The sequence below is a fragment of the Rhea pennata genome, unplaced genomic scaffold (assembly GCF_028389875.1).
Source record: "Rhea pennata isolate bPtePen1 unplaced genomic scaffold, bPtePen1.pri scaffold_40, whole genome shotgun sequence".
In the NCBI taxonomy this organism is placed as follows: domain Eukaryota; kingdom Metazoa; phylum Chordata; class Aves; order Rheiformes; family Rheidae; genus Rhea; species Rhea pennata.
In genome coordinates, this window is record NW_026907681.1 from 2,321,996 (window position 1) to 2,349,102 (window position 27,107).

The 27,107-nt window shown below is 51.7% G+C and overlaps 1 protein-coding gene across 1 annotated transcript; it reads right to left on the minus strand.

Annotated features, from left to right (window-relative positions):
- Positions 1-17,927: 17,927 nt before the first annotated feature.
- LOC134154770 (maestro heat-like repeat-containing protein family member 7) lies at positions 17,928-22,477 on the minus strand. Its single transcript, XM_062601433.1, has 12 exons — positions 22,199-22,477; positions 21,930-22,084; positions 21,628-21,775; positions 21,358-21,536; positions 21,140-21,277; positions 20,924-21,038; positions 20,366-20,506; positions 20,103-20,279; positions 19,860-20,015; positions 19,644-19,745; positions 18,992-19,094; positions 17,928-18,091 (listed from the first exon to the last, which is right to left on the minus strand). The coding sequence occupies exons 1-12, from the start codon at positions 22,475-22,477 to the stop codon at positions 17,928-17,930; spliced, it is 1,857 nt and encodes a 618-aa protein (XP_062457417.1).
- Between the last annotated feature and the right edge of the window lie 4,630 nt (positions 22,478-27,107).

Consider the following 27,107-nt stretch of genomic DNA (forward strand, 5'->3'; position numbering starts at 1 on the left):
ATCGATTTAGACAAAAGACAGCTGCCAAGGTTTTTCTTTTCTATTACAACCTTGCTGCCTCTTGCTCGCCTGCAAATTTCATTTTGCTCCAAACCAGAGAGCACAGAGAGCGCTGCAGCCACTGTAATAAATTGTAACTATTTGTTCATTGTTTAGAAGGAGGTTTTACAACAATCAGGGTTGAGACATGGTGTCAGACAAATAAATTATGGTAAGCACAAAAGCTTATATGACCCCTTGTGGAACCGGTGTCGGGGCCCTAGCTATCTTGCAGGACTATGAAGAGCTGAAGTAAGCAACAAGCTGCTCAGAGGTTTTGAAGGTAAAAGGACAAAGAAAAGATAAGCAGGCGCCTGTAATTTTCTCACAGAACAGCATCCCAAAAGGGAGTCAACACAACAGATAAGCAAACCCCTGTGATCACTCACAAGGAGACAAACCAAAATAAAGAGACAAAAGAAGACCACGGCCTTCCTCTCCACGACCACCAGAGAGCTTCAGATGACCCCCCCAGCAACTCACACATGCGCGGGACGCACCGGGAGATTATAACGCAGACTATAAGGGGGGACTGTGTGTGAGGGAGGCGCTGGGCGCCGTTGGCGGAGCTGAGACTCCCCGGCCGCCCAGCGCTGTTTTGCTTGTGGCTGCTTACTTAATTAAATAAATTGTTCACATGATTTAACAAACTCTCCGTATGAATTAACCTTCAAGAGAGTAACTTATGACAAATTTGGTGCCGTGACTCGGATGAAGGCAATGGACTGAAAAGCTCTTCGGAAGGGGAGGCGCCCCGCCGAGTTCGGCAGCCTCTGCCGAGAGCGATTTTCACTCAAGCCCTTCACCGACGAACCCTAAATTAGCCACAAGCAAAAAGGAGCCGGCAACCCCAAGTAATCTTTGTGCACGAAGACCGAATGAAGACTCAGGATTGAGTAAGTATAGGCCGGTGATCCATTTGGTTGGGGTTGGGTATCCCGGAGTACACGTGAGAGACGTCCAGTAAGGACGAAGCGAGTGCGGACCCCTCGGTAGTGCGGTTCCCACATCCCGCGAGGGACTGGGCCACGAAAAGGGGGAAGCGGTGTGTGTGTGTGTGTGTGTGAAGGTACTCCGGAAGATGGGACAGAAGAAAAGTAAGCCTTCTGGTCCCATGGGTGGGGCAGTTTGTAATTGATGATTAAATATTGGGATGATTCCCCTTCTAGGCGGGGAAAAAGTAAAGTTAAGATGATCCATTATTGTATTGAAGTCTGGGGCAACAAACCTATAAAAGGAGAAAGTGTTTTCTGGACCCCTTTTGGTTCATTTGAGGACTGGATATGCCAGGCCCTAAATAGTTACATAAATTCAAAGGAGCCCTTCAGCTTAGAAGAGAGTGAGTGTGCACACCTCTGGATAAATCCAGAGGCGAGAACCCTTTTATACCCATTAAAAGAAAAAGGAGGGCGGGGGAAAAAAGAAGCGAGAATTAGAGATCCCATTATCGCCACCCCCTTATATACTCCCTCCTATACCTACGGCCCCTTCTCCTCCCGGGCCGACCGAACTTCCGTCCTCGGGGGAGTCGGATGGCGAGGCTAACCCTAGTCCCCAGAGACCAGTAACTAGGAGTCAGACTAGAGCACAGGGGTTAAGTCTCGAAGGAGGATTATATCTACTGCGGGAAATAGCTATGGGAGGACCCCAACCGGGGACGGGATATGTAGCTGTCCCCATTAATTCCGGGGACGTGAGAGATTTTAAGAAGGAAATGGGAAACCTACTAGAAGACCCACTGGGAGTGGCAGAGCAGGTGGACCAGTTTCTAGGACCAAATATTTACACTTGGGAGGAGCTACAGTCCATCCTGGGAATCCTGTTCACAATTGAGGAAAGAGGGATGATTAGGCGAGCTGGCATGCGAATCTGGGACCAACAACACCAGCAAGGTCTGGCAGCAGATGTTAAGTGGCCGATGCAGTCGCCTAATTGGAATAACCAGGACCCAATCCATCGCGGTCATATGCAAGACTTAAGAACCATTATCATTCAGGGGATAAGGGAATCAGTCCCAAGGGGACAGAATATTAATAAGGCTTTTAATGAACAGCAAAGGCGGGATGAGACCCCGACAGAATGGTTAGAAAGGCTGCGAAAAAACTTGCAGTTGTATAGTGGCTTAGATCCAGGGACTCCTGTGGGAGGGGCCTTACTTAAAACTCAGTTTGTGGCCAAATCCTGGACGGACATTAGGAAAAAGTTAGAGAAAATAGAGGACTGGCAAGATAAGGGTTTAGATGAACTCCTGAGAGAGGCACAGAAGGTGTATGTTAGGAGAGAGGACGAAAAAGAGAAGAAACAAGTATGAATGATGGTGGCAGCAGTACGGGAAGGTCAAAGAGGAAGGCCTAGGATGGTGCGTGGGAAGCTTGAGAGAAAAGAAGGGAGAAATGGTCAGGGACAAAGAAATGTGATCTGTTTTTATTGTAATAGAAAGGGTCATATTAAGAGGGAATGTCGACAGAGAAAAGAGGATGAGCAGATGTTCAAGGATGAGTAGGGGTGTCAGGGGCTCTATTTGCTGGGGACCCGAGAAAAAAAAGAGCCCTTGATAAAATTAAAAGTGGGTCCCCAGCGTGAGGAAATGGAATTCCTCATAGACACAGGGGCTGAAAGATCTACGGTCCAAACCTTACCTTTAGGGTATAAGCCCTCGGCAGAAAGGGTACAAGTAATTGGGGCAAAAGGAGAACCATTTGGGGTTCCCATTATAAAAGAAGTATTAATCGAATCAGGTTCCAAGATAGGTGTGGGACCTTTACTTTTGGTACCCGAAGCTGAGTATAACCTGTTAGGTAGAGATTTGATAATAGAATTAGGCATAAGTTTAGAAGTGATAGATAATAGACTACAAATTAAATTGTGTCCTCTCCGAATAGAGGATGAACAAAGCATAAACCCAGAAGTTTGGTACACTCCAGACAGTGTGGGCAAATTGAATATTAAACCTTTTAAGGTAACTATAACTAACCCGGGTGTACCAACGAGAATTAAGCAATATCCCCTGTCTGAAGAGGGCAGGCGGGGATTAAAACCTGAAATTCAGAGGTTACTACAACAGGGGCTATTGGAACCTTGTATGTCCCCTTTTAATACCCCAATATTACCAGTAAGGAAAAAGGATGGCAAATATAGATTGGTGCATGATTTGAGGGAAATCAATAAGAGAACTGTGACTAGGTTCCCAGTAGTAGCGAATCCACATACTCTGTTAAATCAGTTACACCCGGATGATCAATGGTACAGTGTGATAGATTTAAAGGATGCGTTTTGGGCATGTCCTTTGGATGAGAGCAGCAGGGATTATTTTGCCTTTGAATGGGAGGACCCGGATACCCATAGAAAACAGCAACTAAGATAGACTGTCCTCCCTCAAGGATTTACTGAATCCCCAAATTTATTCGGATAGGCCCTGGAACAGATACTGCAGGACTATAATAAAGTGCCGGGAGTGACGTTAGTACAGTATGTGGATGATCTGTTGATAGCAGGAAAGGATGAAGAAGTGGTAAGGCAGGCTAGCATCCAGTTAGCCTGGAAAGCTCTGGAAAGCTCAAAGCTCTGGAAAGGTAGAACGAATGAATGGTGAAATTAAAAAACAGTTAACAAAACTTATGCTAGAAACTAAGGCGTCCTGGGTAAAATGCTTACCGCTTGCTTTATTAAACATACGAACGCAGCCCCGAACTGACGTGGGGCTTTCGCCTTTCGAAATGCTTTATGGTATGCCATATGATTTAGAGATGCCTCTTGACCACCCCAATTCACAAGATGCTCAATTACAGCCCTACCTAACACAGTTAATGAGCCGACATAGAGAGTTACAGAAAAGAGGCCTAGTGGTGCAGCGACCCCCATTAGATATAGCCATACACCGAGTACAGCCCGGAGATAAAGTTCTAATCAAAACATGGAAAGAGACTTCATTAGCACCTCGGTGGGAAGGCCCCTGCGTTGTTTTGCTTACTACAGAAACAGCTGTTCGGACTGCAGAAAAAGGGTGGACTCATGCCAGCCGTGTGAAAGGACCGATCCTGGGAGAAGAGTGGAGGGCGGTTCCAGGCTCCGCCGACTTAAAATTAACGCTTAAACGGACTCGATAAGTGTTATTTCCCCTGTCCATGTACCGTAAGGAGAGAAGGGGCCCCACTCCTAGACAAAGGCTCTCTAACAGATTCCCCTGAAGAACACTACTGCTGCCGAGAAGAACCAATACCTTGTAGTTCGCTGCAACCGAACTGACAAGCGAGGCAGAGGAGTGCAGACGGTGGGGAGGTTAAGAGGCCAGGTAAAACATAACATTAGGAGAAATGGTCCCCGACTAGCTCTTGCGGTACACGGGAATTAGCGTTATTATCATGGTCAGCTGCGGTATCCTACAACCACACCACCCCCATCGACCTTTTCGGTGGAGTTTAATTAGATATGAAGATCAACAGATTATACAGCAAGTAACGACAGCAGGTGCCCCTAGTTTCTTTTACTTCTGTCCGAGCTCAAACCCGGGAAGGGGGTATTGTAATTATCCAAATGAATACTATTGTGCATATTGGGGCTGTGAAACCATTGCTACAGACTGGAATCCTGGGGCAGGTCGTGACAAGTTCTTAGAAGTGGGCTATGGACCGCTAGGATGTAGTCGTTGAGCAGATCCCTGCCAAGGATGGCGAGGACAAAATTTGGGATACACAGGACATTATAGGAACGAGGAGATTTGCAAGGTTCTGTATCTAAATGTAACCAAGCCGGAAGATATCAGCTGGTTATTAGGGAAAATGTGGGGCGTTAGATTCTATTCACACAGACCTGATAGGGGAGGCCTCATACTGATAAAAAAAGAGGAGGCCAGGATTTCCCAACCAGTCGGACCAAATAGCGTACTGTCAAAGGGAATCCTAGAGGCCCGACCTACAAAAGCCCTTGGGCCAGACCTATCTACAACACCTCCCAATAGTGCAATAGAATCATTCCCTACAGATGTAGTCCCCACCATTGCAGGGGAACATAGAATCACATCTGGGAACAGCATATGGAAAGTCATAGATGCTAGTTATCGAGTGTTGAATCAAACAAATCCAAATATAACCAGACGCTGCTGGTTATGTATTAACATAAGACCCCCATATTATGAGGCCATCGGAGATTTAGGCGATCCCATCTATTCAAACGAAAGTAACCCCTCACAATGCCACTGGGGACAAGAAATCGGGGTAACACTAACCCGGGTATCTGGAAGCGGTAGGTGCGTGGGTACCGTCCCCAGAGGAAAGGGCAGTCTTTGTAACATCATAGAGGATAGCGACCAGTCACACCAATGGTTAATTCCGGCCAACAACACGAGGTGGGCATGCTCATCATTAGGAGTCGCTCCATGCTTATCATTAAAACTCTTCAATTCGTCTCATGATTTTTGTGTACAGGTAATAATTATACCAAGGATTCTATACCACTCTGAGGAATATATATACAGTCACCACACTGTAGCAGATTACCATCTCGAAAAGAGGGAACCAGTCACAACTGTAACCCTGGCCACATTAATGGTTTTAGGGGTTGCAGGAGCTGGTACTGGAGTTGCCTCGCTAGTAAAACAAAGCCAAGAGTTCACCTCTCTGCGTATCGCAGCTGACGAAGATTTGGCCAGGATCGAGCAATCCATTTCGGTGTTAAAAAAATCAGTTAGATCCTTCTCAGAGGTAGTACTACAAAATCGTAGGGGATTAGATTTGGTCTTTTTACAACAAGGAGGGCTTTGTGCCACCCTGCGAGAGGAATGTTGTGTATATGCTGATCACACTGGAGTGGTAAGAGATACCATGATGAAACTCCGAAAGGGTCTAGAAAAACGAAAAAGAGAAAATGAGGCTCGACAGAACTGGTATGAATCCTGGTTTAATCATTCACCTTGGCTCACCACCTTGTTGTCAACCATAGCAGGGCCTTTACTACTGTTAATAATAACATTAACTTTTGGACCATGTATTTTTAATAAAATAGTGGCAATTGTAAAAAGCCGCCTAGAAGCTGTACACCTAATGCTGGTACGTGCTAAGTATGGATCACTTGAATTAGACGATGATGCGGACGCATTAGCGTTGAGTCGCCGGGCGCTCCAGGAATTCAATGAACAAAATAAGTAACCAAAAAGAAAAAGGAGGGATTGTAATAAATTGTAACTATTTGTTCATTGTTTAGAAGGAGGAATAAGCCGATGGAGGGGGAGGAGGAGGTTTTACAACAATCAGGGTTGAGACATGGTGTCAGACAAATAAATTATGGTAAGCACAAAAGCTTATATGACCCCTTGTGGAACCGGTGTCGGGGCCCTAGCTATCTTGCAGGACTATGAAGAGCTGAAGTAAGCAACAAGCTGCTCAGAGGTTTTGAAGGTAAAAGGATAAAGAAAAGATAAGCAGGCGCCTGTAATTTTCTCAAAATTACAAGATTACAAGATTACAACGCAGACTATAAGGGGGGACTGTGTGTGAGGGAGGCGCGCGCCGTTGGCGGAGCTGAGACTCCCCGGCCGCCCAGCGCTGTTTTGCTTGTGGCTGCTTACTTAATTAAATAAATTGTTCACATGATTTAACAAACTCTCTGTATGAATTAACCTTCAAGAGAGTAACTTATGACAAGGGTCCCCCTTTGGGATCTGGCTCTGAGAGGAAAGAGATCCTTCATCCCAGAGGCTGAGGTGCACTGCAGCTCCATGGGGCTCTCAAGAGCCTGCTGGAAATGCCTTTGCTGGAAACGGATCCTCCACTTTGTAATAACTCCAAGTTGTCTGCTTGTTTGGGAGAACTTCTGATCCTTCCCCCTGGATCCTCTTGTGCCTCCAGCTTGGCAGAGCACAATCTGGGCTCAGAAATGTCATCTTCAGGTGGCCACTGCCCCTACCCCCCTGCTCCCCCCCGCAAACTGGGCTCAAACATCTATACCCAAAAGACAGCATGTTTGGGATGCAGCTTGTAAGCAGGTGAGGGGCGCCATCCCAAACAAGAAAGTCCTGGCTGACCCCAAAGATTTTTCTTATCTGTGGTGAGCAGTGCTGAAGTCAGCCCGACACAGCCATTTCTTCTAGCCCCATGCCAGACCTACAGCTCCACTCCCCGGCACTGGCAGGCTCTGAGCTGCTCTCCCCATTGCTGCCCCATGCCACCATGGGGCTCCTCAGCCCTCCGGAGCGACCCCCCGGGGCACAGCCCGGCCCCACATGGAGCAGCCCCTGCCCAGCCACGGTCCAGCCCTGCCAGGTGGAGCAGGAAGGCTGCCAAGCCCCAGGGCTGCTGTGGGGAGGGGACTGGGGCAGAAGAGGTGACAGCACACTGCCCTGCCCCGGGGGCAGCAGCACACTGCCCGTGGGCTCCGGCACCCCAGCCATCACCAGGGCCCCCACAACAGCGTCAAGGCTGGTACCAGCACAGGTCCCAGAGCTGCCCCTCATGCCCAGCACAGCCCTAGGGCAGAGGGCAGCGAGGAGCCCCACGGGGCCCTTGCGGCAGAGCCCAGCCCCTGAGGAGCCCTGGCCGGGCCTCAGGGCCCCGCACTGCCTGGGCACCGGGCGCCGGGCTGCCCCAGTGCCCCGCCGTGCTCCGTGACACGCACCGCCACCCACAAGATGGCGCCGTCCCGAGGGGAGAGGGGGGAGCGGAACTGGGGGCGGGGACAGGAGGGCTCAGCGTTCCTAGGGCGTCACCCCAGGGCAGCCCTCCTATTGGCTGGCATGAGGGAGAGGGCGGGGATGGATGTGACTGATGGCTCTGTCAGGCAATCAGAGACCGCCGTGTGAAAAGGAGACGGAAAGAGCGACGCGCAAGAGGCGAGGGAGCGAAGCAGGCGGGGTGTGAGGGGGGAGCGGGTGTGCGTGGGCTTGGTGGGGGCTGTGGGTGCGTTCAAGTGCTGGCGGGTGCCCTCACGCTGGGGCGGGGGAGCGGTGCTAGCGACGGGGCTGCTTTCATGCAGGAGCTCCCGCAGGGGCTGGCGGGGCTGCGAGCACAGGGCACAGCGCCCCGTCACCGAGGGGAACCGGCCCGCGAGCTGGACGTGCCGGCGTGCCCCCGAGCCGCTGGGCCTGGGCGGCTTGGTGGGGTTTGGGTGCAGGAAGCTTTGCCCATGTTGTGGGTCTGAGATGCATTTTCAAGGATTTTCTGGAGCTGCTGCTGTCCCCGCAGCCCCCAGGTGCTCAGAGCTGCGTCTGGGAGCTGCTGGGCAGGATACGCTATTTCTAGTGCCAGCAGGAGGGATCCAAAATCAGTAGAGTGACTTGGACAACGTTGTTTGCTGGTTGTGTGCCTCTACACATGAGCAGCAGCAAGAGCATTTCACCTGAAAGTGTTCAAATGTCTTGGTCAAAGAAGTCTAATCCAGCCAGAGCATTTGTGCTAATTTAGCTTCTGCTGCTAAATAAATGGTACGGAATAAAAAAAGCTCCATCTGGAAAGGCGGGAGGAGGGACAAATGGGAGAAAAGCAGCGCACCTGGCTGTTTATTGGCTGAAGTGGCTTTATCAGTATTTTATGAAAGGGAGAATGCACGTTAAAAGCGCAAAAGAGGCCTGAGTGTGCTAGTGAGGATTTTTAGGTGTAGACGGGACTCTGTTGTCATAGAGGTGACCTCTGCAGTGTCTGGCTGTTTGCAGTCATGGTAGATGATAAACTCTTTGTGCACCCTCAGGAGCCCTTTGCTTCAATCAATGTACAGTTTAGAATAGACTCTTGAATAATCTCTTTGTAACAGTTTTGTGTGTGTGTGTATGTCTTTTTACTTTTTTTGTTTGTTTGTTTGTGTGTTTGTTTTATGATGGTAGAGGTTCTTTGTGAAACTAAGGCTATTTCTAGGAGCTCTGTGGGTGTAAAAAAAAATCAAAAAAGCCAGGGAGGGGTTAATCCTTTCCCTGTAGACTAACCTAAAGTATTAATTCTCTAGTTATTTAATTTGCTAGTTTGCTGGCTGCTACTGGCTCCGCTTCAAAGGCTGTTTTAGGGGACCTGGTGTACTTACACCTTCCAGCTGGGAAGTTTGGTCCCTGCTGTCCCTACTGATTCTTTTGGTTACGGGAAAGAATTTGCTTAATTCCTAAGAGTTTCAGACTTCTCAGGTGTAAACAAGCAGATGCTGAAAAACCCCCAAGGATAGCAGACCTCCTTTTTTTTTTTTTTTTTTTTTTTTTTTTTTGTCCCTGAGGATGTGGTGTACGTGTTTGCTCTCACTGTAGCCTAATGGTGCTGCTCCAGCCTACCTCAGGCTGCAGCGTGAGGCATGTGTTAGGCCCAAAGGCTGATGTGGAGTGAACAGTCATACCTCTGGTGACAGTGAAAGTACTCGTTTTGGGAGTAGGGGCATGTACAGGGTCATCCCCAATGTCTGTGTATTTGCTTGGTATTAAGAGTCTGCGTGGTTTTAATGATAGTCCTTTCCAAATGGAGAGAGTCGCCCTGCTGACTGGCCTCTAAAATGCAAGTGAGCATCTTGAGGATGTCCATTTGTAACTCAGCGTGCTGGTCCTTAGTTTGAGCAATCTAACTGTGCTTGGATGCCAGTGTGGTTGGAAGTGTTCCTGTTTTCCCTTGCAGGATAACACGCAGCTTTGCAGTCATCCTCCCCAGCAGATCCCCAGGCACTTTACAGAGGAGGTGCTGGTGGTTTCCCCCTTTTCCAGCTAGTGAAACTGGCCCAGAGAAAGAGAAGGGCTCCTGGCAATGCGTTGAGGGTAGAGAGTGGGAAAGGACCAGAGCTTTTCTTTCCCTCCCACACTTGCTGCTCCAAAAGAGTAGTGCTGGAAGCTGCTGTGATGTTTTCCCTTGTTCATGCGTGCAAGGGAGGTTTTAGCCAGACTGAGCACAGCAAAAAGCCCTTCTGTAACCCACAGGTGGAATCATCAGAACAGAATGTGAACGACACTGAAACAGCTCATTTCTGTCTTTCTCCGCTTCTCCCAGGCGTTACAGACCAGCAGAAAATACTCGTGACTAGGGCAAATGAGTGAAGCAAGTCGGTGCAGAGGTAAGCTTGTGTTGCTTATCACTTCTTTTTTAGGGAATGGTGATTGAGTATATTCTGCCATAACTGTTTGCACTCTTCCTTGTGTGTTGTTGAGTAAAGAATGCTGTGCTGCCAGTAGTTTTTTCCTGGGGGAAGGGGAAGCACTCTTCAAGAAAGGGCACTTTCCCAGGGGTTGCCTGCTGCTGCTTATTTTGTTTCTGTGCCATTCTGGGCAGTCTGCACTGCGCTGTTTCCATCTTCCATGTCGGATAACCCTTCAAAGCCCACAGTGCATGGGCTTAGTTGACTGACAGTACAAGACTGTGGCATGTATTTTGTCTTTGCATACGTTTGTTGTGAGGTACGGGGTACATCTCGTTGACTTTCATCTCTGAGGATGACATCCGAAATAGCAAGTTACCCGTGGAAGTGAGAAGTCAGGATCTCAATCTCAGCTTAATAGCAATATGGGGAGGCTTTGCAGAGCTTCTTCATGCTTGTTGAAATCCATCCAACTTTGTGTCTCTCTGGCCTCTCTCTAACTGTGGAAGCAGTAGTACCTGGGGGCCCAGTTTGAAAGCAGTCATCCCTATAAAGGGCCTTGGAAGCTTGGAAAGGGAAGAATTGGTTGTGTGTCCAAAATATCCCTCTTGCACTTCTATGTGTGAGGAAGGCTTTTTGCACTGTGTGCTACTCAAACAGTCTTTCCTTGCTTACTAGCACTCAGCTTGGTAAAGGCTAGGAATTCAAGGGTTTACTGAAGCTTGCAGAGTCACCCTTCACCCTGAAAAAAAGGAAACCCCCCCCCTTTTTTTTTGTTATTTGGTGAAGCCAGCCTCAGCCAAGAAGGAGATGCTATTGCAAATCCAGATGTTTTCTCCCAACAAGCCCATGGGCTGTTTGCCTGCCTTAAGTATGCTTGGTTGCAACATGGCTGTTGGCACCTGGTCAAACGCACACCATGCACCATGTTGTTGCAACTGTGTGCCTGCAGTGTTGTCATCTGTTTCCACTTGTGTTGTCAGCTTGAGGCTTTAGCTCACCAGCCTCAAGTTCTTCCAGGTTCTTGTCTTCAGTGCCTTGGCGGGAGGAATGGCTGCTGTGGTTGACTGAAAAATCCTCAGTGTTGTGAGGGCTGCAGCATCCTGTGGCACAAGAGGCGCTTGCTGAGCTTGTGTTCATTCCTGAGCTGCTCTCTTGTGCTTGCCACTCCTCCTGGTTTCTGTCAGCTTCCTCTCTTTCCCCTGTTCACTGCTGAAATGAGAACAGCCTGAAACAACCATGCCCCTCCAAGTTAGGAGTGTGAAACAAAGAACCAGGCTGCTGTTGCTACCTGAGTGGCAAGCTGAGGAAGCCTGTGATGTTTTGCTCTGAAACACTCTGACAGTTTCCAGGCTCTGACTGGGCAGCCTTTTTAATGGGCCTTGTTTCAGCTGACTGGTGCGTCCAGGTTCTTGTGCTCGGTACTCTCCCTTGTGAGCCCTTTCCTCCTCGCTGTGTCTTTTTAGTCCGTGGTGAGAGGGGTCACTACTGCACTGGAGGAAGGCAAGCCAGAGGAGATCATGAGCAGTGCTTTTAACCTCACTGCTACCCCTGAGGACATCCATACATGAAGGAACCTTTGCTAATTGAAGGATGAGGTAACATTTGCTGCAGTGCGTTCTCATGCAGTGTATATGGAAAAGTCCCCCTTGACTGTGTATGAGCTTTCTTTTCCAAGGTCTTTGCTACTCCCCCGCCACAGCTCTTGGAAATATCTTTGTTTGGGCTCTGATTTTGCACCTTGAAGGGCATGGCATTTCTGAAAGCAGCTGTACCTTTTGTCTGGTGCTTCTTCCCAGAGTTAGTCATACTTAAGTCCAAATTGACTGGAGTGGGTGACAGGTGTTTCTAGGAAACACTGTAGAAGTAGCCATGCACAGCAGTCTGGGCACAAAAGCTGCAGCTGTCTTTCTCTCAGGCAGCTGCCTGCCCCAGTTTTGCCAGGAGAGAAGTGTTTCAAAGCTTTTTTCACCCTTGCTTGTCTTTGCTCTCCCATGTGCCACTTTGTATTGGTTCTGCAGAAGGAGGAGGGACCTGGGGAAGGCTGTTAGCTGTAACTGATTCACTGCTGTCATGCGGTGCAAGTGAAGTACTGTTAAAATCTGCCATAATTTCTTTCTAATATCTGACTGTGGTCTTTAGAATTTCTCTTTTTTTCCTGCAGCAGTGGATTTTTCACTGCATTCAGCAGGAGTGAAAAATGAACCCGAGTGCAGTGTGTGATTGCAAATTCTCCAACATCTGTTCTTAAATATTGATCAAGAGGACACAGTGCAAACCAGAACATGATGTAAAGATGATGAAAGATCTTGAGGTGTTCAGTGATGCAGAGAAAGTAAGTATTTATCTTCCTCTTTTTGTGTGAGTAATATATTTCACACAGCCAAATAATAGTGCTAATTTCATGGAAATAGTTTCTCCGAACAAGTGTGGCAATCTGAGAGAACTCTTTATTTTTCGTGTCTCATTCTAATACTCTACATACTGATAAGTATGACTGCACTAGATAGGTCCTCCCTGATTAGAGAATACATATTCCTCAGAAAATGTGACATAGCAGTGAGAAGTTGGTATAGGCACCTTGTGCTGCATTCTCTGAATTGCCTTCTTGTGTTTTTTGTGAATGGACATGGTTAAGAATCAGCTGCTTTGGGACTTGTTTCTCCACTCTGAATCCTATTGAAATGATGGCTAGGGTTGAAATAGGCAAGAAGATTGCCTGGTGCCTTCCATCACCTGGGTACAACCAGCTTTTAATCTCTTGTGATTTGCTCCTCAGATACTAAATCTTGTTGTTCCTTATGCACAAAAGAGTGATGTGTGCTCAGGCAGTGGGGTTAGGCTACAGGCTAAAAGGGCACTGCTTAGCTTCCTGTGCCTGTCCGTGTGACTCAGGTGTGGGTTCCTATTTGCCTGTATTTCCTTGACCTCTCATGCCCTTGTATAGAGTCTCCTGGGTCCTGTAGTCCAATCACCTGTAAGAGGCAGAAGTGTCCAAGAACTGATTTTATAAATTGACTGAAGCTCCCTTGTGAGAGATTTCCTTGACTGAGAGCCACATGCAGAATTTCCTTTTCAAATCCAAGTGGCATTTGCTGATGGTGTCTTTATGGGTGTTTGTCCTTGTGGCAGCATTGCCTCTGAGTGTAACTGGCTTTCTGTCGCTAGAGCAGCTTTGATTGTACGTAACAATCCTACATCCTCTGTCTTCGTTTGGCTATGTCACTTTGAATCCTCCTAGTGCGCTTTTGAATGACTGCCACTTCATTTCAGGAGCATCTTCATAGGCTGCCTTTGTAGCTTTTTGTTGGAATCTCAGTTCCTTTCTTTCTGTTCTTTCTTAATCTCTCTCTCTCTCTCTCTCTCTCTTTTTTTTTTTTTTTTCAAATGAGAATTCAGAATTGCCCGCAGTATTTCATGTGATATGCCTCAAGTGCCAGGAGGAATACTTCCCTATCTGCTGGGAATGGGAAACTGTTCCTTTCTTCACGATTCTAGCTGTGGATCACTACTGTGTAGTTAGCTGGTGCACTCAGTTGTGTGTGTGGATAAGAACTCGCAGCAACGTCCACATTTCCTGAAGCCTGGTTTAGAGGAGAAATCCTTGTGGTTAATCCTGCGTGCCAGAATGGAGTTGCTGTTCTGTCCTGCCGGGTGCTGCCTGCAGGTACCACAGCCCTGTTGTTTGTGGCCACATCTGGAGTAGCATGGGCAGTTGTGGGCTGCCCAGTACAAGAGAGACAGGGAGCTACTGGCGCGAGTGCAGCAGAGGTCCTTCTGAGATGCTGAAGGGACTGGAGCATGTCTGATGTGAGGCAAGGCTGAGCAAGCTGGGACTCTTCATCCTGGAGAAGAGAAGGCTGGTGGGGGATCTTATCAATGTGTGCAAGTAGCTGAAGGGAGGTGGTAGAGAGGATGGGGCCAGGCTCTCTTTAGTGGTGCCCAGGGGTATGATAAGAGGCAACGGGCACAAACGGCAGCACAGAAGTTCCATCTGAACATGAGGAGAAACTTCTTTCTGATGTGGGTTAGTGAGCACTGGAACAGGTTTCCCAGAGAGGTTGTGGAGTCCCCTTGGAGATATTCAAAGCCATGCGGACAGGTTCCTGGGCAACACGTGCTCTAGGTGACGCTGCTTGAGCAGGGAGGTGGGACTAGATGATCTCCAGAGGTCCCTTCCATGCTCAACCATGATGTGATTTGGTGAGCTTTAGGATAAAGAGCAAAGATAGATTCGTACACGTCAGCATTCTCTCTGGATGTCTTGCGTCCTTTTTTTGGACGTGTCCTGGGCCATGGATCAACATGTTAACAGAGAGAGACAAGGCAGGCCATGAACTAAGTTTCAAAGGACAGGCCTTCCGCTTGTGTACATTATATCCGTGCATCCAGGCCAAAACCAGAATGTATCTCTTTTGAAAACAAGGACAACTATGTAGCAGCATTCCAGTGATTCTTACTTGCTTTCTGCCTAATACGACAACTGTATGCTAATCTTCTGTGCATATGGAGAGCCTTCATAAAGTTACTGCGTATGCACCAAGCGTGTGTGTGTCAGATTCTCGGCATTTTTATGACTGCTCCTTCATGTTTCTTATCATGAGCTGCATAGGAACTCCCCAGGAGGAAAGAACAAGACAGAAACTTAAAGAACTGATGAAGAAAATGAAGGAATCACTCACACTCAAGATGGCACTGCAGGGTAGTTCTGTCTTTCCCGTTTTTTCTGTGTTCTGGCCAAAAGCCTCCTCTGAAACGATGGAAAGGAGCTGTCTGTAAGAAAGTTGTAAACGGCGCTTCCAGGGAGTCTCCAACAGCCTCCTTCCACCATCCTTGGATGTATGGAACATAAATGATAGTTGGTGCTGCCCTCTGGGCTTTCCACATGCCAGGAAGGGCCGGGTCCCATCTGTGCCCATCCAGCTGGCTTCAGGGGGTATGTGGCCACTGTTCCCATAGCTCTGCCACTCCATGTGTCCAGAGCCTGGAACTGAAAAGGTGCAGGACTGCAGTCCATTTTTCTGCACTGGAGAAAAGTGTGGACACCTGGGCAGTTATAGCACAGGGCTGGTCACTTGGAGACTCGGTTTAGTTCAACAGAGTGAAAATCTGAATGTAGCAATAGGACCGGCAGGTACTGGTGCCTTCCGCACTGGTCCAGGAGCTGAGACTTCTCCCCAGGGCTAAGGAGCAGAAAGAACATTTAAGATGGACAGGGAAATACAGGAGGTTTCATTCAGGTCAGATGTCGCAGGATCGGCTTCTGGGGCCATTTCTATGGTTGCTGTGATGTGACTCCGGTCCCTTGTGCTCAGGGGAGTTACAGAGCCCCGTGTGCAGCTTTTCAGCCTGGGGCTGAGTCCCATAGGGCTGAAACCTTGGGCTGAGCAGGTATCGATTCCCAGTGGAAAGGCATCTCAGTTTGGGTGCTCTGAGAGAGCAAAGAGACTCTCTGGCTAAAAAAGGGAGAGTCAAACATTAGCGGCATCTTGTAGTCTTCAGCCAGCCAGGACTTTTAAGGTCCCAGATTGAAGTCTTGGTTCGAGTGCCCAGCAAAGGGAAAAATAGAGTGCATTGTAGGCTGAGGAGCAATCAGAAGAAATATCCCTGAAAAGCACAGAAGCCATCAAGCAGATTATAGTCACTCGCAGGTCATCCGGCCTTACTCTTTTCTCTTTCAAACCAAACTCAGGCTTCACCCCAGAGCCACTGAAGCCAATGGAAAGAGTCATTTTCGTAGGGTTTTTTTTTTTTCCTCCTTTGATGTGCTTGAGCATTTGTTCTAATGCTTTAATGAACAAGTTAAACTTGCAAATACATGTTCTATCACTAAAAAATCAGTCCTAGCCACACTATCTGAGACAGAATAAATCAGAAGTTTCGTGAAGCTCTCGCCCTGGAGCGAGTCCAGGTACATCCGGCTCTAGCCACTTGGCAACGGGCAGAAATGCCTTTCTTGTCTGGTTGTTTCAAACTGTTAGCAGAACCTGGGTACTCCACTATTAAGAACATTTCTTCCTCATTTTTTGGAGGATCGGAAGTCTCAGCATATGAACTACTGGTATATTTGGGGTAATTGGGCATTTGAGTGTCCTGTGGGATTTGGAGACTCGAATAAGGTAAGAGGGCACAGGAGAGACCACATCTGGACATGGAGTCCAGTTTAGAGTCCCAAGCTTCAGACTGATGGGGCACACCGGTGTGAGCCCAGGGGAAGCCTGGGCTTCCCCCTGTTTCCTGAGGACCTCTAGCTGCAGGGGAGGCCTCTGGCTTTGTTCCTGTGCTTGCTGATGGGGCAAGGGACATGCTGTCCCCTGCATCCTGAAAGCCATTGGCCAAAGGAGATGCCACTGGCTCGGCTCCTCCGGGCATTGCTGGGTCGAGAGGCGTGCTCTCTGTGTCGCTGGCTGCCTCCGTGGCATCATCTCTGGCCTTGATGTCAGGCGAACGGGGCACCTTCTGGTGGCACATCTCTGTCTGTGAAGAGTCTCCTGAGGCTACGTCTGACCCAGGTCATGCACGAGGAGGGTTTTCCTCCAGCTCCTCCACCTGTAAAGGCTCTTCCTGATCAGTCCAATCTGCTTGCTCATCCTGCAGCGCTCCCAGGCCTCTCTTCCCTCTTCTCACCTCCCGTCCCTGCTTGGGCAGCAAGGAGGATCCTAGAGCAGTGTGAGGTCAACCGGAGGTGTGTTGGCATCCAGCCATGCCGTTGTCAGAGACAAGCAAGGGGTGGAGCTGCGGGGCTGGTCCCTGCTCTTTGCCCTACTTCATTCCAGTGATATCTGTCTATTGAGAATAAAGCAGAGTGAAGGGGTGCTGCATACATCTGGATGCTGATGCTGCACATGGTTCTGGGCATGCAAGGAAGAGCCCTGGGGGAACGGAAGAGGAGGAGGCACGGAGCAACTTGTGGGGGACACCAGAAGAGGCATTGTGGAAGCATTGACCTTGTCAAGACCCTCATCCCAGAAGAGCTGTGGGGGACACCCACAGCCCAGAGGAGTGGCAAAATCAGGCTGATGTCGTGCTGCGGGAGACATCCAGAGCCGCGTGCAGCACATGGGTGTCTGGGGAGATGCTGGAGGTGACGTGGGACTCGTGCAGGATTGCAGAGCCTGTGGCTCAGGGGCAGCTGTACAGAGGGAGCAGGGCTTGGGGAGGCTCTGTGAGGGTTTGTACATCTGTCCTCGGGGTACGGAGGAGCACCAAAGGGCTACTCAGAGGGGCCTGAGCTGCACAGAAGTGTGCACAGAAGGGCCAGGGGTGTACAGAAAGGCACATGGAGGCTACTGGGGTTTTCCAAAAGCTGCATGGAGGGGCATAGGACATGCAGAAAGGCGCACAGAGAGCCCTGGGGTGCACTCAAGGGCCCACAGAAGGCCCTGAGGTGCACTGAAAGGTACATGGATGAGTCCTAATGGGGCTGCAGGGCAGATCACGTACACCCTCAGATGCCCCAGAGGTGGCTGTGAGTGCACCAGCTTGCTTCCTTTACCCTTGAATTCGCCACAGGGCCTGACAAGGCACACATGCTCCCATGCCCTCTATCACCTCCTGCTCTCCAGCTGCATCCACCTCCTCTCCATGGCATCCACACTCCTCCTCCCACACTCACCTGCAGCCCCCACCAGTCCCACCTGCCCCAGCTTTCCAAATGTACACAAGAAAAAGCCTTGTTTTAATATGGGCATGAGCAAATGCAGAAACAGGGCTTCCCAGGCAAGTTGTGGCGTCTTCATGCTTGTGCAAGTCCAATGAGACGTGGCCTGGAGCTACCTGCTTTGCTGAATGTGCTCTGCACTGGAGGCAGACCGGCAACTCGGGGATGCTGAATTATGGGAAGCTCATCCCACACTGGTTCTTCAGCCTTGGTGCCACCACTGCCAGGCTCTCCGCAGGCGAGCGAGCAGGGCTCGGATGGTGAAGCCTGACGGGGATGCTTTCCTGGGCTCTCGGAGGGCAAAGGTTGTGTACGTTGCCAGGAAGCGGACTGTGGGGCTGCTGTCATGCTCCAAGCGCTGAAGTACTGTGGTGGGAGGAAAGAGTGGTGATCATGGCCTGTATCAGCAGAGCCCCCAGGCCCTTCCTGGAGGGAGGGCCAAGGGGAAGCCAGGCACCAGGAAACCTGCCTGTGCTCAGTGATACTCCAAATGTTCCCCAAATTCCCTTCAGGAAGGTAGGCAAGAGCCCTCCAGCCTTGTGCAGGGCACGGGTTCTCTCTGCCTGGCCAAAAGCATTGGCCCTCAAATGCCCCAGAAATTCCCTGCATCTCCAGGCACCAACCCCAGCCAGCCCTGCATGCCCTACGTACAGCTGCACATCTCCTCCAGGTTCTCCCCGTGCCAGTCCAGGAGCTGCCCAGCAAGCCCTAAGCACACACAGCCCATCACAAGGTGAGAGCCAGGCCAGGAGGGAGGGATCTGGGGCTGGGTAGAGGGACGTGGACTTTGGGGCAGAGATCTAGTGCTGGGGAGAAGGACTTGGGGTCTGGTCAGATGGGCCCAGGCATTATGGAGAAAGACCAAAGGACTGTTCAGAGGGTCTCAAGTGCTGGGGAGAGGGATCCAGGCATTAAGGAGGGGGTTGTGGGGGCTGGGGAGGGGGATCCAGAGTCTTGGGAGAGGGACCTGGTGGTGGGGAGAGGGTCACAGATGCTGAGGAGAGGGACATGGGCTCTTGGGAGAGGGCCAGGAGGGCTGGGGAGAAGCACCCAGGTGTTATGGAAAAGGACCTAGGGACTGGGAAGTGGGTCCCATGTGCTGGGGAGAGGGACCTTGGCATTCAGGGGTGAGGCGTGGGGAGAGGAACCGAGTGCTGGGGAGAGGGTCACGGGCATTGAGGAGGGGAACACAGGCTCTTGAAAGAGGGCTGAGGAGAAGGATCTTGGGGCTGGTGAGAGGGTCGTGGGTGCCCGAGGGGGTCTCACCGAGGAAGTATGCCGCCTGCTCACGCAGGGGAGTCCGGGGATCCTCCAGGTACCGGCAGCTGCAGCTCACATACTCGCTGGCTACCGGCCCGGCATTCCGCACCTGCAGGGACCCCCAGTAAAGGTGCTGGCACCGCCGAGCCTGCTCCCCTCTGTGGGACACCTATCCCCTCTCTAGGACAGGCGTTGCCAACACTGGGTCCACCCCCCCTCCCAGGACAGGTGAGGGCACAACCAAGACAGGGGCTAGCACGGCCGGGACAGCTGTTGGCACTGATGGAAAAGATGTTGGCAGAGAAGGGGCAGTGGCTGGCACCGCCAGGACAGGGGCTAGGACTGCCAGGAGAGATGCTGACACCTTTGGGGCAGTGGTTGGCACCTCTGGGAAAGGAGCTAGCCCTGCTTCAGTAGGGGCCGGCACCTCCAGGGAAGATGCTGCTGGCATAGCTGGGACAGGGATTGGCACTGGCTTTGCAAGCAGTCAGATTGCAAATTGTCCCAGGAGAAGCAACCTCCAGGACAAGGGCTGGCACCTGCAGGACAGCTGCTGGCACTGCTGGGACAGGGGCTGGCTCCCACGAGAGGTGCTGGCAACAGCGGGACAGGGGCCAGCACCTCCGGGACAGGCATGGCGCTGCTGGGGCTTCCTTACCAGGTACTCGCCAATGTACCAGATCTGTGCTCTCTCGGCCAGCTTCCGGAGCTGCTTCCAGTGTAGGAGCTTTGCAGCGTCCACGAGAGCTGCCTGGGCCACCTTGGGAGGAGTGGGGAGACGGGTGATGGCACCACGGCCAGGCCAGGGACACCCCACAGCCGCCGCCCCGAGTGTCCCCCGGGTGGCCGTACGGCCTGCCACAGTGCCCTGTACCTGTGCCACCCCGGGGTGTGGGTCACTCAGATGCAGGAAGAGGGGCAGCAGTCCCTGGCGTGCCACCTGCTTCATCTGCTGCCTCTCGCTGCCTGCTGCCCGGCTCAGCAGCTCCCCAAAGAGCCGCATGGCCAGCTCCCGCACCGCTCTGACCTCCTGTTGGGGCAAACACGGCAACGTCAGCAGGGGCGATGGAGAGTAACCAGAAAGGGCTCCCTACCAGCTCCCTGCCGCCATCCTCACACTGGAGAAGAGGGACAGAAGGTCATGGGCCAGCTGCACAGCGAAGCGGCTGCTTTGCGATGGGGTGATGTGGTGCAGCACGTTACTCAGCACCACCAGCGCTTTGGCATCTGTCTCCCCATCAGCGTCCTGCAGCTGCTTCACCACGTGCGGGATCAGCTTCTGCATCTTCCTTGCCTGCAGCGAGACATGCAGCATTTTCCTCAGACCACTGATGGTGGAAATGCTCTGTACAGAGGCACGGGCGGCAAGCGCTCACTCACTGTGGCGGGTCTCTCAGAGAGGAAGAGGAGGCCGCGGAGCGCCAGCCAGCGCATGACTCGGCGCTCGTTGCCCAGCTGCTCCTGGCAGAGGCTCAGTGCCACCTCGTCATCTGCCGCGCACAGATCAGGGCACTGCAGCAGCTGCAACGGCACAGGGCCAGGGTGGCACAGGGACCAGTGGCCACAGCTAGGACCAGGACCCCGGCACGTAGCACGGCATTCCCACTGCCACCTCCCACTTGGCCCCAGCCCTAGCCCCAGCCCCAGCCCCAGGGGCAGCCCCAGCTCCAGCTGGATCCCCTCATCATTGCCCCCTTGTGCACAACCCCTCCACCCCATCCCTGTGCCCTCAGCGCCATCCCCATGTCCCCATCCCCTCAGCCTGGCTCCATCTGCAGCCCTCTGGCCTTTCTTCAGAGCACATGGAGTGCTGAGGGCCAGCACAGAGGGTGCGTGAGACACAGGGGACAGCTGGGGACTAACAGAGGCACCAGCAGAGTCCTAGTTCTGCTGTCACCAGCCACCCCTTCCCACTCATGCCAGCACCTCACAGCCTACCTCGATGAAGAAGGCCATAGAAGGGATCTCCTGGCACCTGTCCTTGCCCCTCAGGGCCACGCTCAGGTTTAGGAAGACCTCAGCACGCTCCTCCAGGGGGTTGCCCTGCATCTGCCTGGCAATGGGCAGGAGAGTCACCGTGGTGGCCAAGACCGATGGGCAAAGTGCAGTGGGACCCCGTGGTGGGACGGGAAGTAAGGACCGGAAGGGGCTTACCTGGCCAGCAAGGTAACCCCCGTGAGGTGAGTCTCAGGCTGGCTGATCATGTCCCAGCCACCCCGCTGCTGCATGGCAGTGACCTGCTCCCTATAGCCACTGCAGCACAACAACGCCTGCATGGCTTGCACCACCACCCTGTGCAGGGAGAAGAGCACTGATCTGTCATCCCCTTCTCCAGCATGGGCACTGGGGGACAGACCGGGTGGACAGGGTACCTGACAGGCCTGTGAGGCATGAGTTTGCCCTCGCGGCTGAAGGCAGGGATGTCCTCTTGCGCACAGACGATGGTAAAGGACAGCTGGAAGAAGAGCGCCAGGTAGAGGCGGGGGAAGAGTGCCTTCACCTGCTGCTTGCACGTGTGCTGCAGGAAGATGATGTTCAGTGCCCGGGTTGCCTGCAAAGACACCAATGGCAGCCCTCACTAGTGCCACAGCTGCATGCACGGGGAGGCTTTGCTCAGCCAGCAAGCCTGTGGGGCAACTCACGGTCAGAGGAAGGATGCAGCTGAGGTCCCTGATGGTGGTGCCTGGTTTGCAGAAGGGCCGCTCCTGCACCACACAGAGCAGCTCCTGCAGCACCTTCTCTGCTGTCAAAGACTGGGAGACCATCACCTCCCACATGGCCACGGCAACACTGTGAGTCCAAGCCAGAAAGGGTCAGGTCAGCATTGTGGCATCCTGCTGACCCTTGCCAGCGCTGGCCCACCCAGCAGATCTGTGAGGCCTGGAGGGAGCAGAGCTGCAGCCCTGCGGCTGCTGCACTCAGGCTGGCAACAGGGGAAGTGTACCTGTCACAGGTCGGGGAGCAGCTCAGCAGGCCAGTGACCACCTCGCTGGGGTAGTGGCATGTCAGGCGGAGAAGGAAGGTCTTCAACATGTCCTGGGCTGCGGCCTTACTGATGCCTGGCAGGTGCTCATAGATATGTGCCACAGTCAGCTGCAACTGGAAGAAAGACGGGTTGGCACCAGCCTGCTGCCACAGGAAACCCCTTTGCCAGATAAATTGTGCTCTAGAGCCCCGTGCTTGGGGGTCATCACCAGTGGGCTGGAGGCTTACGTGTTCTGGCTTGGCAGCGCAGTATCCCATCATATCCTCGAGCACGTGTGTTGCCGCTGAGGTGTTGTAGGCACTGCTGTCCTTCATGCCCTCGATGGCCATAAGGACCACATCGGCCTGCTCAGCCTCCTCACAGGCCTCCATGGGGCAGCTCGGGGGTCCATCCTCCTCCTTGACCCCAGTTCTCATGGAGACCTCAGGGCATCTCTCCATATCATCAACCCAAGCCTCTTTTGGGCGTCTGGGGGGTCTGGCCTCCTCCTTGACCCAGGCCTCCATGGGGTGGCTGGGGGGATGGTCCTCATCCTCACCCCACACTGCCGCAGGGCGGCTGGGGTGTCTCCCTGCCATGCCAGCTCTGGGGCTCAGGCGGGACACGAAGGAGCAGTGGTGAAAGGGGGGCCTTCACAGGACCGTGGGCTGGCTGAGGGAGCTCCCTGGGAGATCCTAGCCGTCCCCCTCCCCTCACACTGAGGCGATGCTGTGGGGCATTACGTGACACCACGAGGGACCATTGGAGTCACAGTGGGGGGGACAGTGGAGGTCACAAAGGGCCCTGACATCACCCCGGTCGGTCTCTGCCGCAGCTCACTGCAGTGAGGCCTCCGTGGGGCTGGCTAGGAGGTGAGGGGGGCTGCTCATTAGCTAATTACACAAAGGTGACCCGTGAAGGGCCACCTCTGAGCCAGGGATTCCCCGTGTAGGTCTGAAATAGGGAAGCTGGTGGGGAGTCTCCATGCCCAGGGGCAGCCAGGGGCTGGGGCTCCTGAGGCAGCTGAGGCAGCGGCAGCCATGGGGCAAATCGGGCTGGTAGGGGCTGTGGGCAGGGGGCAGGCAGTTTTGGGGGGGGTTAGCCAGGAGAAGAGAAGGCTGAGAGGGGATCTTATTAATCTCCACAAATACCTTAAGGGAGGGTGCGGGGGGGAGTGTCAAGGGGATGGGGCCGAACTCGGATCAGTGCTGCCATGCGACAGGACAAGAGGCAATGGGCAGACTGTCTCTACCACAATAAAACCTGAACATGAGGAAAAAGCAGTATTTTCAATATGTGACCTGTTACAGACAACCTTCCTCCTCACCTCCCAACCCTGCCATTTCTCTCATCAGCCACTGGAGACTTACATCACTCCTGTTAAAACCTAGCCTGTTTCCATTCGAATCTGTAGCTGAATGTTGCAGCTCCTACGCACCAATTCCCACCTGCCCTCCTTAGAGAGTTGGCTGCAGACATAGGAGGGTTTTTCTTAATTGCAAACAAAAATAAAATAAGATACAGCTTAATACACAGTCAAATGCACTCCTCTACTGTATGTTAAGTCCAAGCTGCCTCCAGTGAGGGCCACTTTCCACAAGAAATTACCTTCCTTGGACTGTTTTTGACTGGTAGGTAGAAATGGATAGACAGAAGCACTGCTACGGAGTAGACTAAGGAGACAATCAGACTCCTCAAAAGACAAGGCAAGTTTGAGGCTCCCTGAGGCTCAGAGCAGCAACTGGAGAGCTGAGCAGTATCTGATGGATAATGAGCAAGGGGAGGAGGAAAACGGGAAAGTTACAGAAAGTTTTCCAGATAGTCCAGATAGTCTGATATAAAGGGAACTTTACACATGACCACTTTGATGAGGACAGGTGCAAATATGTGAAAGATCAGTGAGATTACATCGACAGCATTATAGCCCGAGCAGTGGTAATGCAAGGCAAGGGGCAGAGCAGTACTTCTTCTCCTGAGATTAATATCATTCCTGAAAATTTCCAGTGTGCTTTCATGGGAAAATGTTGACATTTTATTAAAACTATTCAGCCATTTCAGCTGAGGAGAAGGTGCTCCTATCTTTTCTTTAAATGTTGAAAACAATTCTTCACCTTTCCAGGCAGAGCTCAGGTGTCTAAGCACAGGCACCCAGGGGCACTTGGGGAGGCCCCAGTGTGTCGGAGGTAGCTGCTTGGGCCTGGCAGCTCTCATGGAGGACCTGTGGGAGCCCCTCGGAGCTGCAGATGGAGGCTGGGCAGAGGAGAACAGGGCACCTACAATGGCACCAGCTGTCTGTATTCCTGCGGCTGCAGTCCGCCCCAGTTCTGGAAATCACTTTCCTTTAAAGAAAAAATAATCGCCCTCAAAAGATCCAGTAGCCTTTCTTTTACACTCATGCCTGCACCATTAAAAAGATATTTGTGAGTCTTGCGCAGAGCTCAGTGGCCCCCGAACACTCCCTGCCCAGGGCTGTCCATGCCACTCCTCACTCTCTGTACAGAGTAAGTCGTGCACACCGCGGAAAGGAATGACCACAGAACCCAACATCCCAGCCCTGTGCCTGACGGCAGCCTATCAGGTACTCAGGCAGACGTGACCTCACAACCACTCATCCCAGACAGGAGGGAAGTGCTGGCCTATCAGCTTCACCCACAGAAGTGACGTCACAGTCACTTTCCCACCTATGTGCCTGCTCATGGTCCGGCACCTGCAGACACAGAAGTGACCTCACCGGCACCTTCATGGCTGTGTGCCTCTCACTGCCCTATGGGCTTCTGAGAAACAATAAATCTCATAAAAATGTCTCCAGCCACCAGTCTCCTGGTGACCAGGAGCTGCATCAGCTGACCAGATGCAACTGACCTCCTAATCGCCTACCGAGCCAATGGGCCTGCTGATGATCTTTCCCCTTCCCTTATGGAAACGACCTTAGCATGATCTTGGCTTCCATCCAGTCAGGTGCTCAGGCAGAAATTACACCATAACCATCCCCTCAGCCACATGCTTGCAGCTGGCCTCTTAGAGGCTGAGGTGCAAGTGATCTCTCAGTCACCATCCGAGCCATGCAACTGTTTCTGGTATGCCCGATACTCAGTTCTAAATACCTCACTATCAGCATCCTGGCCCTGTGCCTCATGGTGGCCTACCAGGTCCTTGGGCAGAAGTGATCTTGCAAACAATTACCTCAGGCATGAGCCAAAGGCTCATCAGAGCAGCTGTCAGCTGCTCAGCTGGAGAGGTCCTAACAATCACCTACCAGACCCACATGTGGTTGCTTCTGGCCTTGCAGTTTCTATGACGGACAGGGTTTATGTTCTTGCTTGGGAAGTTGTGTCTGCCTCAGCCTCGGACAGGCTAGCAGCAAGGTCATGGCTGAGGCATGTGTGTGTGAGGTCACTCCTGCCTTAGCAACTGACAGACCAGCAGTAGCCACATGGCTTGGCTTTTGATGGGAAGGTTACTTGTATTTGATCAGCTGAAAGTGGGAGTTTAGTAAGCATTCTGTCTGGGGACCCTGGCAAGAATTGCAGAAACTGCAGGCCTCCAAAAACCTAGTGACACATTGCAAAATATGCTCAGCTGAGATGGACATCTGAACTGCCAGGTCAGAAATGACTCCCTTAGGTAAGAGACGAGTATCTGAAAAGATGGGGACCATAATACTGAAGAGAATCACAGAGTTATTTGCATAAAACAACTTCAGCTTTGCAAGCCAAACTATGCTCCTAAGGCGTTAAACAGGATAGCTTTGATAAAGGATATGCACTGTAAGGTTACTTTGGGCTCAGGAGGCCTTTAGGACTCCCTGATGTTTCTACATTGTATATTTAACTTTGTATTAGTAAACTAAACTCCTTCCCCCCGCCCTAGGTGGAGGTTCTTGAGGGGAGGGAGGTGGAAAGCAGCAACCTCCTCTGCCTAAAGACAGCGGGATGCTGCCCAGTGAAAAGAGCCGCATCATGTAAGGAGCCAGCTTGGTGCCTGATCTTGTGCTGATCATTTGCACACACCTTGTGAGCCCAGAGGTCCTTGGCCACCTTTGGTGTTAGTGCAATAGATTCTCTGTGTATTTGGGAGAAGGAGGCAAGGGAAGGCAGTGAGCAATGTGTAAGTGCTCCAGGGCAAAGGCTCACAGCTCAGTCTTGATGGTAATAAAGGAAAGGCACAACCAATTGTTCCCTTTTATGGATTGTGCCCAGGGTGACAGAGTGAAGATGTCCCATGTCTTGGAGAGAGCCTTGCCAGGAGATGAAACCCGTCTGCAGGGGACTGTTATGTTTGGAGTGGTAACAGTGTAGTGAAGGGCCACGAGAGTGGCGCAGGTGAGCTTCTCCTCCGTGAAGGTTTGCACCTTTCAGGTCACTTGTGACTCAGTCCCAGAAAGACCAGCAGCAGGCACCTTGATGCCCTTTGTGCTTGCGAGGTGAGTTGTGCCTCTGAACCTGGTAGGCCAACAGCATGCCGCTAGCTTTGGTGCAGATGGTGAGGTCCCTTGTGTCTCAGTGCTTCATGAACGGGGAGCAGGCCCCTTGCTGCTGTTTGTACTTGTTTAGGGCAATTGTGCCTGAGTCCCTAACAGGCCAGGCAGATCTATGGCTCCATGGATGCCTGTGACGTCACTTCGGCCTCAGGAGCTGCCAGTCCCGCTTGATGCATATTGCTGATGTTTGTGTTGGTAATGAAATTTGGCCTCAGTGTCTGCTAGGCCACTAGTGGACACAGTGCTCCTTTTTGTACTTGTGAGGTGACTTTTGCTTCAGTACTTGATTAGACAACATCAAGCACATGGTTCCTTTTGCCCTTGTGCTTAGGGCCTGGTAGTCCAGCAACACGGAAGCACATTCCTTCGATGCAGATTCTGTTGTCCTTTGTATCTGTACTAGGTGATAGTTGGTGGGAATGGTCCGTGTTGTAACTTTTGTATCTATACTACCTGATAGTTGGTGAGAATGGTCTAATATTGTAACTTTTTAGTGCCTAGAACAGTACCACTGTGTTAAGCAGAGTACAAATAAGTAACTAAGAAGGTCTTGGAAATCTGTGAGAAAGAACAGCGTTTGGTTACATATAGATTCTGTGGCAGGAAGCCACAGAATAACCATGAGAAGCAGGCAACATGAAGGTCTCCAGTTGAAGAGTAATGAAATAGTGACCCCC

Bases quoted from the DNA above. Each gene is read 5' to 3' on its own strand.
- LOC134154770 (XM_062601433.1), bottom strand. From the start codon at position 22,477: ATGGAGGCCTGGGTCAAGGAGGAGGCCAGACCCCCCAGACGCCCAAAA. The intron at 20,507-20,923 runs GTAGGCTGTGAG...GTGCCGTTGCAG, and splicing joins CTATGGCCTTCTTCATCGAG to CTGCTGCAGTGCCCTGATCT. The intron at 19,746-19,859 runs GTACAGGGCACT...ACTCCTCCCAAG, and splicing joins CACACCCCGGGGTGGCACAG to GTGGCCCAGGCAGCTCTCGT.